Below are 19,204 nucleotides of genomic sequence, written 5' to 3'. Positions count from 1 at the left end.
TGTGGTGATTTGTAACTTAAACACTCACAAGTGTTGTCTGAGCACATCTGTGCTGCCTTCCTCTGAAGATGGTGACTTAGATTGATGCTCTCAGGAAGTGATTTCTCGCGGTTTCAGAACTCAGCCTCAACTTCTCATCATTTCATGCAGAAAACCACATTTTAAAGGAGCGTTGATCTTCGAGCATGAAGAGATGGACCAGGTTTGTGTCATTGTTGAATGCTGAATGAGCCTGTAGCTGCTAGTGATACAGACGCTGTCCCTGATTGCCTTGGTAAAAGGTGGTTGCTTATATAAATGTGTCCTGGCTGGTTAACTTCTTTTGTAGCTGATAGAAATAAATCAAAACCTGTAATTTTGATTAAGTTTGATTGCATTTTTTTAATGAATTAAAGCACATTTAAGCAGTGAGATTGATAAAACCTCCGTATTTTGATAGTCTCAAGACATGGAATTTTCAAATGTTGTGAGTTTAATTCCCAATTTCACCGGAAAGAATGCAGAAGACATGAATTGTATACAGAGTTGAAATACCATAAACTTCAAAACTGACTGGACTTAGGCTTAGTTGACTATTTCTAGAATTATTTTGTAATGTAGAGAGTTACTGTTATCAGACATTAAAGGTAACAGCACATCAGCAGCAGCTCTTGGCCGTTTTAATTAAATCTATCAGTGCACGAAGCGTTTCCTTTCAAGGAACTGTGTTATGTACGGGCTTTACCTTTTTCTTTTCCTTTTTTAGCCATAAGGTAAAGCGCGACTTTCTTAAATATGTAATTTACGGATATTTACATCTGTATACATAACTTTTGCAGTCAAAATCCGCTGTAGAATCTCCTCAAAATAAGTCCAATATGGTGCATCCTTATTGTAGATAACTCTTTTTCAGGCAGGAAAGCCCCGATGAGCGTGTCTCGGTTCTCGGGGCTCCTGCTGGGCCCGACCGACCGCCTGCTGCCTTTATCGCTCTCAACTTCATATCTTTGTCCAGATGGTGTCCGGATGTTGCGGCCGTTGTGAGCCTAATCGAGCAGGAGCATGTGCTGCTTTTGCGTCCGGTCCTCCTTGTGCTGATAGTCTGGTTGGACCGAAATCGCTGCCCTTGATGATGAAACTCCTGAACCGTTTGGTAGTCGAGCATGTTTGTGTTCAGTTTAATGCGCGAAAACATCCCATATGAAGAGCCGGGGTGGAAAAAAAGGTTCAAATTCTCGTTGGTGATCAAAACCTCCTAACTGGTGATTCCTGCCTTGCGCCTGCAACTGGGATGACTGGACCCTCTGCTGCGTGCGTAACGACGCTAAACTGCGTGCGTCCCCTGTAAACACAAGTGGTCTCTGTATCAGGATGCCTGCGTAACGTGAAGCCGTCACCGAAGGCTCGAGACCGGCGAGTGCCTGTCACTTAATAACTTGTCTCCTGGCTCCAGACCACTGGTCCAGGACGAAGGGAGAGGACCGCTCCCCCAGCACGGAGAGAGGGAGATACTGTATCATCTACTGTGTCCGCGCCGTTGTAATGTGAAACCTGAACCAGCTGCTGCTGATGAGTACATTTCTAGCTATTTAATTATGAGCTATAAAACTTCGGAATCCTCCACCCCTTCTTCTGCAGCTGCAGGCTCTCAACCTTCCCAAACACCAGGGGTAAACCCCTCCCCGGCCCCACTCCGAGATTGCGCCAGGCACTGATAAAGTGTGTATCTCTTTTAGCGCCGCGCGTTCCTCTGAGGGCACGGGGCGGCGGGCTCGACACTTGAACAGGTCGGGAGTCGCAAGTGTGTCTTGGAATGAGACTCGACATTTACAACAATGAGTAAATTGGTCAATTTTATACGTAAAATAAAGAGAGACAAATTAACAATTGCAGATGTACGGAGAAAGTCAATACATATTGAATGGAAACAGTTGATATTTAACGGTCAATATGACGTGTAAACAAATTCAAGTGCTCTTACAAATAGCAATAGCAAATACATTTGTACAAACTGAAAAAAACACCGCAATATTGTGAATTTGAATAACAACATTTGTCTTTACTTGCAAATATTTGTAAAATCCCATTTAACCACCTACGGATGACAATGCCAGTCCAGTTGTTCCTGAGTGGAGCATCATAACAACAACAATAATAATTACAATAATAATAATAATGATAACAACAACAACAACAACAATAATAATAATAATAATAATAATAATAATAATAATAATAATAATAATAATAATAATAATGATAATAATAATGATAATAATAAAACATTTAGGATACCGAATTGACGGTGGATATACAACATCCCAACAGTTTACACAACTAATAAGAAAGATGGAATAGAGCACTAATGTGTACATATATTTTTGAAATACAACAAATATAATGTAGTCATCTGTTTAGGTTCACAGTGAAAATGATTTCTGTGTTTTGTTTTGTTTTTTTTTTTAAATCCGCTGATAATTCCATCTAACAATTACCTGCACAGACAATGGGGGCTGACTGAAAGCCTCCAGGCGGACTCACCTGTCCAGACGCCCAACACCTGGCAGGCGGACGCTCCGTCTGCGCATGACTGGTGGGTCAGGTTGAACTCTAAAAGCGTTTGGGACTTCTTCTCTCCAGCAGTGAAGATAAAATCATTGCAGGCATCACACCGCGGCGACCCCTCCTCTCTGCTGCCGGGTTTCCATCACTGATTAGCGTGCACGGTTGCGACATGCCTCGCTCCTTCCTGGTGAAGAGTAAGAAGGCGCACAGTTACCACCAACCCCGCAGCCTAGCGGAGGACTACAGCCGCCTGGACCACATACTGGCGCACATATGCACAGGTATGAGCGGACCTCTGATTTTACTTATGAATATGTTTTACTTGATATTTTAGTTAAATAAATGTTTGAATTTGATCGCGTATTAGTTGTCTTAAATGTTGTAGACCTTATAATATAATATTCATCTTTATTGGCTGACAATTTATATAAGATATTCATTATCAAATACAAAAGCGAGAACTGCCATCATGCGTGGGTACAGACAGAACAATGACGTTTTAAATCATTAAATCTAAAATTTTAAACATACAAGAAAATAATATTCATAGTATTCTTTTTAAAAATCTAACATTTACAATAAAAATCTCAGTTTCTCTTATTTATTATCTATTTCTCATCCAGCAGTGCTGGCCTACCAATGCTGCACATTGTGCTTCTTCCTCTTGCTGTATTTTACCGACATGCACATAAATTCTAGATAACAATCCTCGTTGTTGTTCAAGTCTATAGAATTAACGGTTTAGTGACATAAAGGCGTCACCTCATGGTCAGGGTGCTGAGTGTCCTCCACATGTCCCCTCAGAAGCGCAGCAGCTCCCGCCAGAGGAGCCGGACGTGTTGGTGGACAGGTGCTCTTTTTCCCCGGACTCCCACCTCGCAGACCCGGTCGACTTCTCCCCGAAATCTCCGCTGAGTTGCGCGGACAGTGTGTGTGATCGCTCCCCGGAATACGAGGACTACTGGAGGCCTCCGTCCCCGTCTGCATCCCCGGGTACACACACACACACACACACACACACACACACACACACACACACACACACACACACACACACACACATACATTATTTTGTCTAATAAAAATGCCTTTAGTCTCCCAGCAATCTTAATATTTTTGGGGTATATATATATATATATATATATATATATATATATATATATATATATATATATATATGCAGAGAGAGAGATATCTATATCTATCTAGATATAGATATCTATATATATATGGATAGATATCTGCACGTTTTAAGAAATTGAACAATAAAATACCTTAGATAGAGTCTGTCATATTCGATCTCTGGGAGCAACTATCCAGGAAGCATTTGGGTTGCTAATAATCCTGTTGGTTCTCTTGTTTATGTGTGTGTGAATGTATTTTGAGTGAAACCACTTAATTTGATGTATCACCATCTGGGGAATTCTCTGAAAGAACATTGCATGACGCCTTGTTGGAGCCCTGTGGGACCCCAGGAGCGCCTCTACCCCCATTTAGCTTCAGCACTGTTGTCATTAAAATTTAATCCATTTGTTCCTGCAGTTGATTCGGAGAAATCCCTGTCCCCTCTGGTGGACGAGACCCGGCCTTTTGCTGTTCCCTTCCGTCCCTATGCGTGGAGCAGCTTCCAAGGGCCCAGTTTGAGGCCCCTGGTGCAGCAGAACCTGTACTCTGGCGTGGAGGTGGACCCAGGTGGCCAAGGGTCAATGGGCTTCTATGAGGACAGGGGTGCCCACACATCCTTGTATCACGAGCGGGGTCTGGGAGAGGAGACCTACAGCAGCTACAGGAGGCACGCTGCAGCGCTGCTGTTTCCTGATGGAGGCCTGCACCCCAAAAGCCACAGTGTGAAGGCCCCGGCCGAGTTACTGTGCTCCAGTCTGATGCTGAACGGTGCCTACAAGTGTGTCAAGTGTAGTAAGGTGAGGACAGGGACAATGGCACAGCCTAAATACAGAAACTCTCAGGGACCTGTTCCCATAATTTAATTCATTTGTGGCCACATGATATAACTTGTTCCAAGAATTTCATTTGTGGATACAAGATAGAACTTGTTCACGTGACTCAATTTGTGGCCACAAGACACAACACATGCCTTCAACTTAATTATTTTAGGGAACAGATTTGTTTCCTCTCTCTGTGGCCTGTCTGCAGGATGTAGTTTTCAGATGAGAGTGGTTGCCTGTGACTACTGAACTGAGAATGAGTCACCCTCAAGGACGCTCTTCTCTGTGGTTGACCTCAGACCTTTGTGGAGTAGTTACATCTCAGTGGCAAACTCTTTTTCTCAATCTAACTTTTGAGATTTCCAGACCCTTTCGTAACAGCATTATTCACTTTTGTCTGCAGGTTTTTTCCACTCCGCACGGGTTAGAGGTGCATGTACGCAGATCGCACAGCGGCACCAGGCCGTTTGCATGCGAAATCTGCGGCAAAACCTTCGGACACGCTGTGAGCCTGGAACAACACAAAGCCGTACACTCACAGGTAGCTTTTCACACCGTCCTCTCCTTTTCATTGTGTTGCCTTCCTGTCAACGCGCTGTACTGAAACCATCTCTGTTCTGCTAGGAGAGAAGCTTCGACTGTAAAATTTGCGGCAAAAGTTTCAAGAGGTCGTCCACTCTGTCCACGCACCTCCTCATCCACTCGGACACGCGGCCCTACCCCTGCCAGTACTGCGGCAAGAGGTTCCACCAGAAGTCCGACATGAAGAAACACACTTTCATCCACACAGGCAAGTGAGCCAACGCAGGTTGCTGCTTGGTGTTCGAATCTGCGTGCGTTAAAGTCGAGCACCCTCCCCAAATGGTTCACTGTAGAAATACACCCGCATGAAACGATTTCCATGTGTTTTACAGGCGAGAAGCCGCACAAGTGTCAGGTGTGCGGGAAAGCGTTCAGCCAGAGCTCCAACCTCATCACTCACAGCCGCAAACACACCGGATACAAGCCGTTCGGCTGTGACCTCTGCGGCAAAGGCTTCCAGAGGAAAGTGGATCTGCGGAGGCACAAGGAGACGCAACACGGACTCAAATGAGCCGCACAAACCTGTTGTTACCTGACAAGTTCAGTTATTCTACAACCTTCCGAGGGAACAAGACATTTAAACCGGCTCCGCTCTTCGTGAGCACTTTGTTTATATTGGACTCCTTCTGAAAGTGCATTGAAAATATCTCAAATAATTTATTTTGCTAGGGAAATGATTTATTGCAGTGTTGACACACTATAATTAATAATCGTGACAAACCAGAGATAAGCTGTGAGCTGTACTAAATTATAAAGCACATTTGTGTGTCATCCGATAGAAAGCAACTTTAGAGGAGATTCAACTCCAAATATTTGTACTCACACCCCAACAACTGGGTCCGGGAGGGGACAGAGATGGAAATCTGCGTCTCTCCAAAGAACAGACGCATTTTGTTTTCACCTCCAGGAGATGCTGGCAAAACAGACGGATTTAATACACAAACTCACCAAGTGTCAGCTTCTTTCTTCTTTTTTTTTTCTTTCGGTCGTTTACAAAATAAATACAACGTTTTTTCAGGCTCTATTTTTATTTTGTGGTTGGTTGAATTTAAAACTGTAACACATTTTATAGTCAAACAGAAAAGGTGGTTTGTTTGTTTTTTTCAAAAGAAGTAAAAATGTATTTTAGAAAGTGGTTCAGCACATTTTCCATCAGCTTTTTCTGTGTTATTTATCATGCGTGAAGTATTATTTCCCTTTTATTACGCTCATTTAAATAAATAACATTTGCATCGATCGTTTAGTTTGGTTATAATGTTTACTTATTGACTGCTTCAGCTCAAACGACACGAATAACAATAAGATAATAACAAAAAGAAGCGGGCTGGCACTATTTGATCACATTTTTGGAGGACATTTTAAGCGACAGGCGGACTGATATATCAGGACAGTTGTGCATCTGGATGCCGTGATTGGGATTTCGCCCCGCGGCTGCTGTTTGTTGTGACCACTGAGGCCGCGTGTTTCAACCGTAAACAGGCGGATTTCACCGTTAACCAAACGCTTTCACCAGGCTCCTCATTTGGAGGACAAAGACAAAAGAGAAAAAAAGGGTAGTTTTCATGCTCTGACAACTCAAGTAACAGAGACTGATTTCATCTGAGGCCTTTGGAAAACATCTGTGAGACCCAGGATCCTCCAACTGCTCTGATGCACGGGAGACTTTTAACACGCTATAGAAAGCAGATGTCACGTAGCGACTCACGATATTCGATTATTTGCCGATATCCAATATGCCAATATTTTTTCCACCATCTACTGCTGTGAATATCTCCATAAAAACAAGTATATATGAAACTGAAAAAACACGTTGAAATTGTGGCTACTTAAAATGAGTTTTTATTTCCAAAAGATTTGGAAAATCCCATGATTTATTTTACTGCTTTGTCTCCTCACCCTCAATGACAGACGAAGAGCAAAGATGGCGAGACTTGAGCACCAGTGGCCCATATAAGTACCAGCCATCAGACTAATGTAGAAATATTTTGCCAATATCAGCAAATACCAATGATGCATTGATCATATTCTGCATTCCTCATGTTGGGAGTTATTAATAGCAATCAGCCTTTGCTTCCAGTTCCAAGACTAAATTTATGAAGGCTACAAATGCAAAACAACTTAAATCCTGAGGGCATTTCTCGAGTTCATCAATGAAGGAAGAACAACTTGGGATTTCAGGCAGACGCCTGTCCATTCAGGTCATAATTCAATATGTGCCGCATTCTTGTCATCAAAGCTGCTTCACTCCGAATGGAACGGCAGCACATAAACTCTCTCATCCTTCTCTCGCCTCGTTTACCATCTCATCTTTTCCAGCTCTAACAAAGGAGTTGTTTTTTCTTTTTAAAGAGGAACAACCAGTTCGTCGTGTTCCTTCAACATTGATTGAAATCAGTGAGTCACAAAGATTGCCCACGCCTCGCTTCACCCAAAATCGTACAACGCTCAGGCCTGCAAGAACACTGAATATTTTAAAGGCTGAGATGAGCGGAGGAACAGGAAGCTGCAAGCGTGGAGGGATGGAGGTGTGATGCCAGAATACTTGGCGGGGAGATGATCAGTTTCATGTAAAAAAAACAAAACAAAACAAGCAGTTTTCTGTCGTTGATTAAGGAAGTATGCAAAAGTAAATCTGCAAATAACAAAAGAATCAAAGGAAGCTGGAACCCCCAGCAAGACCATGAGTCCTCTCAGGCGGACTTAAACTCAACTTCACCGAATGCCTCACAAATCTGGATCTGCACTTTTATTTGACTTTTTATCTCATGAGGTAGTTCATGGTTCCCTTTGAGAGAAGTTCCTCAATCTCAGACCAGCCTCTCAGAGCCATTAGCTGACCAGATTTGCTCCAATGGTTAGGTTTTTAAAGCATCACCCTGCTGCCCCGAGGCATATCAAATATGAATAGAATAGCGCTCCATCGATTGGACTGCAGGGTGAGGAATCAGAGCGCTGCAGTCTCCTCTCCAGCTTCAATCCAGGCTTGCACCCACCTCGGTCCACAAGTGCAAACATACATGTGTGGAAACACCCTGACTGAATTAACTTTTCTTGACAGACATAGCTATGCAATTAGAAACTTCAGGATTCTGGCTTTTGTGGTTTTGGCTTGTTCATTATTAATCAGACATTAAGTATGAATTATGAAAAAGGCGTGCTTCAATGTCTGATTTTTTTTTCTTCCACTGTTTTAAAAAGATTCACAATCTGGATTAAAGCAGAACAACTAAGGGTGTTTATGAGAGATATGCTATGGCAAAGTTTGGATTCAGTTTAATAACTTTGATGGTTCTTTTCAGTGTTTAATACTGTGCGATATCTAAAGAAGATTTAAACCAACGAAACAATCCAGCATCAGTCACTTATTATCACTGTGTTGATCAGTTTTGAAAGATCTGTGTAATTGGAAAAATGTTATGTTGTGACTACCTCATACTCCGTTAATATTTTCTCACGAATATGAACCTAGAACATAAACAACACAAAATAGTGGCACGAAGCCCAAAAACCAGAGGTCAGTTGGCATAATCTCCTCTTGCCAGCTCTACAGTCACTGGGTTTTTATTGAAATGCCTGACAGGAGGTCTGTGGTTACCACAAGCTTCAGACATTTGAATGTTATATTAGTAAATACCACATTTGTGAATCTTATGAAAGGCTTTTGCAAACAAGTAGACAAAACTATAGAAGTTGTTGTGGACATCTTCACGCCAAACACAGGAAAGAGGAAGAGTGAAGCTGGGTGTGATGAAGTTGAAGTCGGAGGTGTGGTTTGTTTTTTTTGTCATCGTGTAACGTTAGCTTTGTACTTCCAATGATTACATTTTCCACTTTGTGTTCTTTTGTGGAGGTTATTTTGCTGAAAGCCTCATAAACACTTGTTTGTCAAAGAGTTTACTTTTTGGTATAATCCAACGTCCAAAAAACAAAAACCCCATCTGGTTGAGGGAGCCCACTCCACATCCCTGCAGCCCTCTCTGGTGCTCTGATATAATGTCGATCATTTTCTTCACTAACAAAGCCTTTTAGCATTGTCTAAACCATATCAGGATCAATGGGATTTAATTATTATGAATTATGGTTTATGAGTTACAAATAAAGGAGCAAGAAAGTTTTTATTTTCCTTCACCAGGCAAGAAAATTAACCCCTGCACAACCTCAGGTTTATAGAGACACACAGCTACCCCGTCTGTTTTTATCAGAGAACATAAGAGAGAGCAAATGTGATTATTCCCCCGAGGGCAGCAGGCGTGCTGTGTATATTGTAATAATAATATGGTATTTGCGCTCACGCTTTGTTCAGCACATTTCACACAGGTTTGACAAGTCTCATGCGGGGATAGGGATTCAAGATTTCCTGCACTGATAAAAATGCTCTGAAACCATGGCAAGACATTCCTGGAAGATGAGGGGGAAAATGAAATAATCCGATATACTGAGACTTCCTGGAGAAGGAACTAAAACAAAAAATGTAATTTTACTGGATTTTTTGTTGTCATGCAGATTTAATCGGGGAAAGTTTGTGCATGAGGCAGAGTTCTGTGCTCACCTGTCCTCTCCCCGGCGGCTGCCATGCTAACTCAGCTGGGACACAGCAGAGCTCATACAGGACGCAGCTCTTTTGTTGCACAGGCTTATTCATTATTCACCTGATCTGAAAAACAGACTCTGCACAGCTGTCATCAAGCAACAAGGCGTAGACACAAATTATTCATGACACTGGAAAGAAAAGGCAGCAGAATGAGGGGAAAATAATAACAAGAGACACTGTCAGCGAGGCAGCTGACGGGCTGGCCTCTCCTGGCTGACACACACACACACACACACACACACTTCCCCTGGTCACGGGGGCTGGAGCCTATCCCAGTGGCTACGGGCGAGAGTTAGAGAGGGCACACCCTGGACAGGTCACCAGTCCATCACAGGGCCAACACACAGAGACAGACACCCATTCACACTCACAGTCACACCTACGGTCAATTTAGAGAATCAATCAGCCTTGTCCCCATCCATTCATCCATCCATCCATTTTCTTCCGCTTATTGCTGTTAAGGGTTGGGGGGGGGGGGGGGCTGGGGCCTATCCCAGCAGCTTTCGGGCAAGAGGCGGGGTTCACCCTGGACAGGTTGCCAGTCCATGGCTGGAGTACCAGAGAGAGCCCACACAGGTACAGGGAGAACATGCAGACTCACACGGAAAGATCCCGTACCTGAGCTGGGACTCAAACCCGGAACCTTCTTGCCGTGAGGCCACAGTGCTGACCACTGCACCACTGTGCAGCCCCGATTAGAGACTTGATAACTGAAATTTATTTTAGAATTTGGAAAAGCAGTAAGTTCCAGGTCATTTACACTTTAATTGGCTGTCCTCCTGGTACTTGTATCCAGTTCATATCAAAACCAGAACAGCTAATTTTCCCTGTTAAATGACTGCTATTAGCATTGCACTGTTAGCCTACAGTGCTACTATAGTGTTGAAAAAAAAGATACAAATCTGTGAAACAGATTTATCACCTTTTGTTTATTTTGCATGTCATACAAAAGCCCAGTGAGTGTGAATATGTCTTTATAATGTCCCCCCGAGTCAAGGGGGCTTCATCCTGGACAGGTCACCGGTCCATCACAGGGCCCAGGAGGGGAGACAGAGTCTCCAATTGACAGAACTCGGAGCAGAGCTCTCTGTTCCCAGATTGTTGCTCATGGAGTCTTCAGGTTCAACTGAATGGGACTCAGGTGACACCAGCTGAGGCAGCTGATCAACCGTCACACAGCCCCGCCTCTTTTGTCACTTGTGCAGTAGCAATAACACCTGTAAACACACATTGATGTGTCACATCCATGGAGAGACTGACATTTAGCTCTGTTCTAGTCAAGGCCACTAATAGCCCTCAGTTTACCGTAACAGTGGACCAACATGTGACACACAAAAGAAGCTTCATGTAATTCTGCCATCTTCTGTTTCAATAATTGTAGGTGTGCAACTCCGTAACTTTAAGGGTATACACACCTGGTCTCTGTCAGGTGTTTCTCACACTGGGACTTACAACGTCATCAGAGCAAAAGAAGCCACGAAGTGGAGCACACGCATCACCTTTGGATAGTAAGAGTTTTGACACCGTAATGCATCTTCTTCAGAGCATAAAATGAATAATGACAGTATCACTGACAGTTTAAATGATCTCCCTTTCAATGCTCCAATAGCTCCTTTTGCTGTGTTGAAATGTCAAATCTTTCAAATGGAATTTGAGAGCATGTGTCTGTGACAGGGGAGGATGCGCACACAACTCATGAATCCAGAGATTTCACAAATTTCCACTTCTGAAGGCATAAATATCACAAGGTGGGCAACACAGCCCTGTTTGAGGGTGGCTACAGTTTCCAGTGTAATTTTCTCATTGGCAACATATTTCAACATCCATTCATTTTCTACCACTTCCTGTTAAGGGTCCCGGGGGGTGGAGCCTATCCCAGCAGCCTTTGCCAGTCCATGGCTGGAGTACCAGAGAGAACCCACACAGGAACAGGGAGAACATGGAGACTCCACACAGAAAGATCCCACGCCCGAGCCGGGACTCAAACCTGGATCCTTCTTGCTGTGAGGCGACAGTGCTGACCACTGCACCACCGTGCAGCCTATATTTCAACATGTTTTTGATAAATCCGAATTTTTTAATATTTATGCGATGAAACCCTTGAGATCAATCAGCCTCTTAATCAGAGTCTTATTTTGAATCAGTTTAGGAATGTAGCAAAGATGGTACCACTGCCTGCCTTAAATGAGCTTTTCCTGATTATTGGCTATATCTGTGATTTTGTGGCTTTTGGCCGTGTGGTTGTCAAACTCACCAGTGGCCTCATAGCTATTTAGCACATATCTGTCATAATACTACACTGTCATGCAGGCCTTACTGTATGCGTGTGTGTGTGTGTGTGTGTGTGTGTGTGTGTGTGCGCATCTGTTTTCAGTTTTCAGACCTGTTTATAATGGCATGTCCCAAGGTGCTTTTGTGTGTGTGTGTATGTGTGAGAGAGAGTGAGTAAGTAACAGTGAGTGAGAGAGGGAGAGAGCAAGAGAGAGAGAGAGAGAGAGAGAGAGAGAGAGAGAGAGATTCTAAAGCCACAAACACACATACTCACACCACTGACATAGAAAATGGCGGAGGCCAAATAAGAGCTGACACTTTTCTCCAGTCGCCTTGAAAGCTTTCCATTAGCCATCCTCTGCTCTGAGGGTCAGGGGCCCTGAACAGCATGAGCCTTGGGGTGGGTGGGTAGATTTACGGGGGACCCACAGGTTTGATAAAAGGGAGGGTGGGGTGGCGTGAGGCTGTCCACTCATTTAAAGACATGTTTATCCGGTTCATTTAGCATTACATATCAGTGGACTACTTGGATGTGAGCTGTCACTGATGGACAGAAAGCTACTTCACCACCACTCAGTCAGACTGAATGTAACCCCCCCTCCCCCATTGGGGCTTTATGATTTCACATTCTGTACCTGTGCAAAAAATAACCTCGTTCAGTTTTTCTGCATCAGTTGTGACATCATACTCTTGTTGGACTGGTTTGATACGCTCAAATCTACACTCACGTCTGATAACATATGAATACTGGAGATGACATTAAAAGGCTTGATAATAAAGGATTCTCTCGTCTTCAGGGGGAATAAAACCTGTGAAAAGAAAATGCATTGAACCCAAGTGACAAGAGAGAGAGCGCTGCAGCCTTTTAGAGTGTGGCAGATATTCTAGCCCACTCAGAAATGACTTGAGAATTCATGATGAGATGATGTTCAAGTATTGAGCCTTCGTAGTTTTTTCGAGGGAAAAGAGGATAGAAATGCATGCACAGATACACTTTGCATTTTTAAATGTACTTATTCAACACAAGACAAGTTCTGATTGAAATACTAATATTCTTCAGGCTTCTTTATATCATACTACTAAGAAATGTTAACAGATTGAAATATATGCTTGTGTGTGTGTGTGTGTAAAACATGCAGATTATACTGCAGATTACTTTTCATAGACTGCAGTTTGCTAGAGATGATATTTTTACCCCCACAATACAGACAGAAAACAAAGTCTGATGCTTTTGGAACTCCTTATTTCTGATGGTCAGTCACACAACTTAATTTTGAAGAGTTCGTCTTTTGTGTCTTAAAAACATCACTTGTAAACAGGTGAGTTTATGTTAGGTTGTTTGGGACAACAAACGTGATCACAATAAAAATCAGGAAAGGTGTTAAGCTGTTTAGGTCATGCATCTGTGGTGTAATACGCTCATAGCATTGCAGTATCTTTTTGGACAGTTTTGCAGCTGTGTGCCATCAGTTGCCATTAGCTTCAAGCTAAACATACCTGGCTGGCTCTTCCTGCATTCTGAAGTCACAATGAAGTGATGCAGGAAGGGAACAAACATATTTCTGGGATCAAGACACTCATTTGTGAGTACTTGAAAGGCAAAATACACATTCTTGCCTTGAGAAACCTCTGTAATTGACAGTTTCAAGAGGTGCACAATAGACATCAGCAGAAAGTAACTATTGAAATAAATGCTTATTTCCTGTCTATACGACTAAAGTAAGGGTTAAAACACTCCTTCAGTGTGTGACAAATTTGTGCTAATTAATGAATGAGTCCAAATGTCCTTACGCCTGAAAAAATAAAATCATATACACTTTACTAAATCCAAAATGTTAATGAAGTAGTAAACTGTGCTGTTACACAGTGAAAAACACACTTTCCATTTGTATTATCTATGCAAACAGCAAATGATTTGTGAGTGAGCTTGGCAGCACAAGATGTTACTGAGTGATACACTCACACCCTTAACCAGGCCTGATTGCACCCATGAATCTCTCTAAAATATTCACAAGATCTATTTCACAAATGACCAAACCAAACATGCGCCTGTATGTGAATAGCAGAGAGAGAGAGACAGAGCAATGTGAGGAAGATAAGAGCAACCAGAGCAAGAGGAAGCAGTACAAAATGACAAAGATTTATTCTCAGCCATGATCAAATATTTATGCTGAGGCATTCAAGTAAAGTTACTTTTTGTGTTCTGATTTAATGAATGATTTGAGCGGTGGCAGTGCTGGGAGGCACTGATGTTGGGTGTGCTGAAGCCTGCACTAATGCCCATTCAGGGGTCTGTGTGGTCATGTGTCAGACTGCAGCAGGATCAAAGCAGAGTAATGCCATTGTGGGGATCGCAGCAGAGAGGAGCGGGATGCTAAGTACTAGCACGGCCCCAGAGGTCTGCTGCACCAGGCTGGAGCTGGGGAAGAGGTTCGAAAAATCCTGCAGGAGAATTCATCCTCCTGAATCATTTGCTGGACATTCTTTTTTCTTCTTTTTTTCCATCACATGTTGCCAATCACTCCATTAATGATGAGAAGCTTTACAATAGCAGGATTGATCCAAAATGACAAAGCTACTGATGAAAGAAATGGATCCCAACCCTTACAGTGACTCTCCATTCTCCCTCTGGCATCCTCTGAAACATTAATGACCCCAAGCTGAATCTGATCTGGTCTTCTTTATTGACTGAAGCTGTCTACCCACAAATAACAGCCACACTCGGAAATCCACAGAAAGCAACCATTTGTGATTTCTCAAAAAATAAAAAAAACGTGTATACATTTTTCAATTTTGAAATGGCTCTGGTTTTCATAGGAAAGTTGAATAATAAAATTCTTCTAATAGGGCTCTGAATGATGACATATTATAACCTGGATGTTAGCATCATCACCATTACATCATCATTGTGGTTTCCCTCGGCTAAAAGCAAATGGGAATTTTTTGTTTTGCAAGATAACCTCCAGACATAAACACTTCTTTTGAAGCTTAAAAGAAGTCATTGGAAGAACAGTCAACCTAACAAATTTCACAACAGGTGTATCACGTAGCGTCACCAAAACAAGCTTCATATTTCTTTTTTACATTGTGATCATGTTTGGTGTCGAAGACAAAGACCATCTTTGTGCTCTAGAACTTGTGGTGTTCCGCCTCTTATTAGCAACCACAGATTGTAAGTCATTCAAAGGCTTCAGAATTCACATTTTGGTATTTAGGGACATATTTTATACCACAGAAAGAGATGTTAAATAATTATTAGGTTAGGATTAAATAGACGAGGCTGATTGATACTCTAAATTGACCGTAGGCGTGGCTGTGAGTGTGAATGGTTGTCTGTCTCTATGTGTTGGCCCTGTGATGGACTGGCGACCTGTCCAGGGTGAGCCTCTTGCCCGAAGGCTGCTGGGATAGGCTCCACCCCCCCATGACCCTTAACAGGATAAGTGAAAGAAAATGGATGGATGGATGGATTAAATAGACCATTTCATTTAACACCAATTCAAACTCCCATTGACCCTGATACAAGGGAACAAGATATTAAAAACTGCTAATTTATTTCCAGGTTTTAGGAGTCATTCCTGCACAACTTTTCAAAACATGCCCCCCCCCCCCCCAAAAAAAAACCCCTTTAAACTAAAAGAAAGATTCAGATCAGATGACCTGAGAGAAGCAGTGAGAGGGCAGGGAGTGTCAGGAGACATCTGCTGCAGGTGAAATATAAATTTTTACACTCAAGTGAACACGTAAACGGATAAAGGGAGTTTGTGGAACAAAAAAAAAGCTAAAAGCCTCCATCACTTCCAACAAGACATTGGTACCCTAAACACGGTGTGTCAGCATCTTTAAACACCAGAGAGGAGGAGAAATGACAAAATCGTTTTGACAGCCAGTTCACATGTAACATCTTCGATTCGTTCACCTCCGGGAGTTGCTGGGCAGTTTTACTCCACTGCCGCGGGGAAACCAAGCCCTGTGTGCGACAGCGGAGCGGCCGTGCTGGAGCTTGTGCACCGATTATTGATCAGAGTCAGACAGGGTGTCAGTCTCCACAGCCCCGAGATACAGCAGCCTAGCAGCAGTTATCTGTGTCTATGAAGGTGTCCGTGTGTGTGTATTGATTGGGTACAACTCAACACTGGTCATCAAAATGACGCTTTACAAAAGGTTGAGTGTCCACATGTCCTAATGATGGTCAGCACCAGGCAGGCTGGGCGTCCAGCCCAAGCCTTTGTTTCACCTCAAGAGCTTTCACCTCATAGTACACTGCTACAGAAAGCAGCATAAGGCCATGTTGAAAGACGTGAAAAGGAAGGCATTACATTCCCCGAGCAGCCTTCGCCAGAGCACAAACAAATGTTCATCCGCCCACACAGCCCCTCCCTGCAATTGTTTGCTACAGGGGCAAAGCTTTTACAAAAAGGGGCCAAGGTCAATAATATCCCTTGTGAGACCACCATCTCCATTAGCTCTCTGGTCACTGGGGTACCTCTTTCCCCCTGAAGATATTCTACATTGAGACTTCACTTCCATCAGAGAGGGAGAAAGGAGCTGATGCTTGATGTTAAATCATGTACACACCTGAACACAGAGCTTGACTTCGCCCATTTTTAATAGCCCTGCTTTGAGTGTTCCAATGTCAGAAAAAAAGACTACTTCCCCTTCCAAGTGCTCAAGTGTCTTGAACTCTAAAAAATGCTCCCCTCCTCCTGGACTACTTCTTTGACTCCAGAGTGTATAAAGAGACAACCATTTATATTTAGCTAAATACCAACAATAGCAAAATCAAAATCTGTCTGATTTAAGCTAAAACCAAAGAAACCAAATCCCTTACAGTTCGGTGCTATCCTGAACAACCATGGAAGAAGCGAGATGGTGGAATGCATCAGCTGTGGATTATGTTGGATGTTATTCTTTGAAAGTGTGAAAATGAAACATTTTTGCTGTTGTTACCTCGTTGCCATTAGCTTGAAGCTACGTAAATATACATAGCTGGATCTTTCTGCATCCTTGAGTCACAAAGAGATGATGCAGGTGGGAAAAACGTCTTTGTTCAGGACACCTATTTATGAGTACTTAAAGGGCAAGATACAATTTTAAGTACTGCTTTAATTTATGACACTCAACGTAGTGAAAGTCAAATAAAAAAACTTCACACATGCCTCTCAGATTTGATAAGAACTGTGTCCCATCTTGGGCACAGACAGGCTGTGATGAACACAAAATTGTTCAAAATTATCATTTGTTGTTATTGTAGAATCAGTCATACCCAGAACTACTTTCCTGACCAAAATAAACTTTGTTACAGACTATGTATTCCTGACCAGGTGATTTAAAGCAGTACTTCAAATGTCCCACGGTAACTTTGGTCAGCATAACCGAACATTTGTTGACATTTAGAACAGCAACTGCTGCGACTAATCATGGCGCCTTTGTAAGGAGGATGACTTCTGGACAGTCGACTCTGATCCTGAAAAGTTGGCATGCTCCTTTAATGAACATCTTTTCTTCATGGCGGGATGAAAATGGCAGTCAATTAAAATTCTTTGATGTGGATGTGCCGACCAAAATTTAGTTTGTAATTTCAACTGAGATCCTTTAAATTAGCCAACAATCACAAAAGCAAATCACTGTATAAAAATATCTTAAAATCAAGTTTGTCAGCCGAGCTCTGAGAGCAGCAGTGTAGCTAAAGCAGGACCCCCAGGAGAGACCCTAAACATGGCAGTTTTTCTTGACAAGCACAGCAGGGCCTGGGGAGGTTTTTGGCAAACAGGAGAGCTTGTAGTCATCTGCGTCGGCCTCTGGGGGAACCCGAATGGATAAATAGTTCACTTAGAACCTCTCGCTCTCTAAAAGGTCACCAAGGAAAAACAGGATGGAGAGGAGGAGGCTTTCTGTGGCTCTCGTAGGATTGCTGCCTGTTTGTATACTAGACCGCTCCATGAATACTGCACCATCCACTGCACTACCGCTGACATGAGATACGGTCATCCTCCATTTCATTCCTACTCCGTTTTATAGTCCCAAAACTCAAACTGTGTTGTTCATTTGAAAGTATCAACATGTTATGCACCTTCAAAATACATCATGTACATTCAAACTTCAGAACAGAGAAAAATGAATGCATTGCTAATTCACAGCAGCTCGTAGAGGAAAATTCTCTACACAGCTTCTTCTACTATTCTGTACAGCAAATTAAATATGAATGGACATGTGATATCAGTGACCTGAGATATGCCGACCGCTCCCCACATGCCTCGACAACAAACACACTCGGTCACACTGTGTCTTCACCTGGCCAGAAGATTGATCAGGATGCAGACATCGATACTTTAGCAGGTGAAGTATCCTTCCAAATAAATGTCACTGCTGCTCAGAGATAGATGCAGGTGTAATGTGCAGCTTCAGATCCCGTGTCGCATTTCAACATTTTATCTCCTGAAGCAACGATACATTACACTTCTAATCACAATTAAATTCCAAACCAATACAGAGATATAAAAAAAGGTTTAGGCATGACACCCCACCCGAGTAAATTGTAAACAAAGGTTAAAGTCGAGCTGAAATGAAAAATGTCTAACACTTTTAGTTCAGACTTTTGATAATATTGTTCACCTATTCAACGAAATATGCAAATAACATAATAATATGAACATTACATTTTTCCCCCTATTTTATATAAAAATACAATGCAAATTTCTGACTGTAAAACAAATTATGACCTGTGCTAACATCAGCATGTACAAACCAATTGTTTAAACTGTTGCCGTGTTTTCAGGGTGGGGTCTCACAAAATAAACTTTGTTAGAGACTACCTTGTACAATATGTAGTCACAAATAGGTGTCTTGAGCTCATAAAGATGTACCTACTTGAAGATAATGGTGCCCCATTAACACCAACAACAAATGACAGCAATACTGCCCAAAAACATCAGTTTAAAAACTCTTAAGGGCATTGTCCAGTATAATCGATATCTTCTTTATCCGGCTGTATGCTTGATAATCCAAAAACACTTTTATATGAGCTAAAAACTTCTGTGTACCTTGAAGCATTTTCAAGCACCTTACAACTATGCTCTATGAAAAAATCTCTAAGACTCTAAAGTTTTGGATACCAAACCACAGCAGGAATATTTATTGGTATGGTTGTGGTAACTTGTGGTATTATTTGGAGGGATTTTTAACCATTTGTATTATATTCTTGGGGGGTCAAAAGTAGTTATATTTTCGATCAAATCTCTCCCTTTCTGGGTCTCTCACACTCTCTCTC

At 42.4% G+C, this 19,204-nt stretch overlaps 2 protein-coding genes across 2 annotated transcripts in view; one reads left to right on the top strand and one right to left on the bottom strand.

Moving 5' to 3' along the window:
- The first annotated feature begins 129 nt into the window (after positions 1-129).
- gfi1ab (growth factor independent 1A transcription repressor b) lies at positions 130-6,238 on the top strand. The gene is made up of 8 exons (XM_086225243.1): positions 130-202; positions 2,483-2,572; positions 2,643-2,825; positions 3,349-3,537; positions 4,087-4,466; positions 4,894-5,031; positions 5,115-5,280; positions 5,405-6,238. The coding sequence occupies exons 2-8, from the start codon at positions 2,566-2,568 to the stop codon at positions 5,581-5,583; spliced, it is 1,242 nt and encodes a 413-aa protein (XP_086081369.1). The 5' UTR covers positions 130-202; positions 2,483-2,565; the 3' UTR covers positions 5,584-6,238.
- The window catches only part of c14h1orf146 (chromosome 14 C1orf146 homolog), a 33,216-nt gene continuing 16,455 nt past the window's right edge, over positions 2,444-19,204 (bottom strand). Inside the window, exons 6-7 of the transcript XR_015119336.1 lie at positions 3,307-3,525; positions 2,444-2,728 (exon numbers count right to left, since the gene is read on the bottom strand). The gene's annotated coding sequence lies outside the window, so the exon portion shown is untranslated. The remainder of the gene's footprint in view (positions 2,729-3,306; positions 3,526-19,204) is intronic.

Source organism: Aulostomus chinensis, chromosome 14 (genome assembly GCF_037954235.1).
Source record: "Aulostomus chinensis isolate RoL2024-O1b breed Wild chromosome 14, RoL_Achi_v1.0, whole genome shotgun sequence".
NCBI lineage: Eukaryota > Metazoa > Chordata > Actinopteri > Syngnathiformes > Aulostomidae > Aulostomus > Aulostomus chinensis.
The sequence above is the reverse complement of the archived record's forward strand: the minus strand, read 5'-3'. Positions and strand labels throughout refer to the sequence as shown.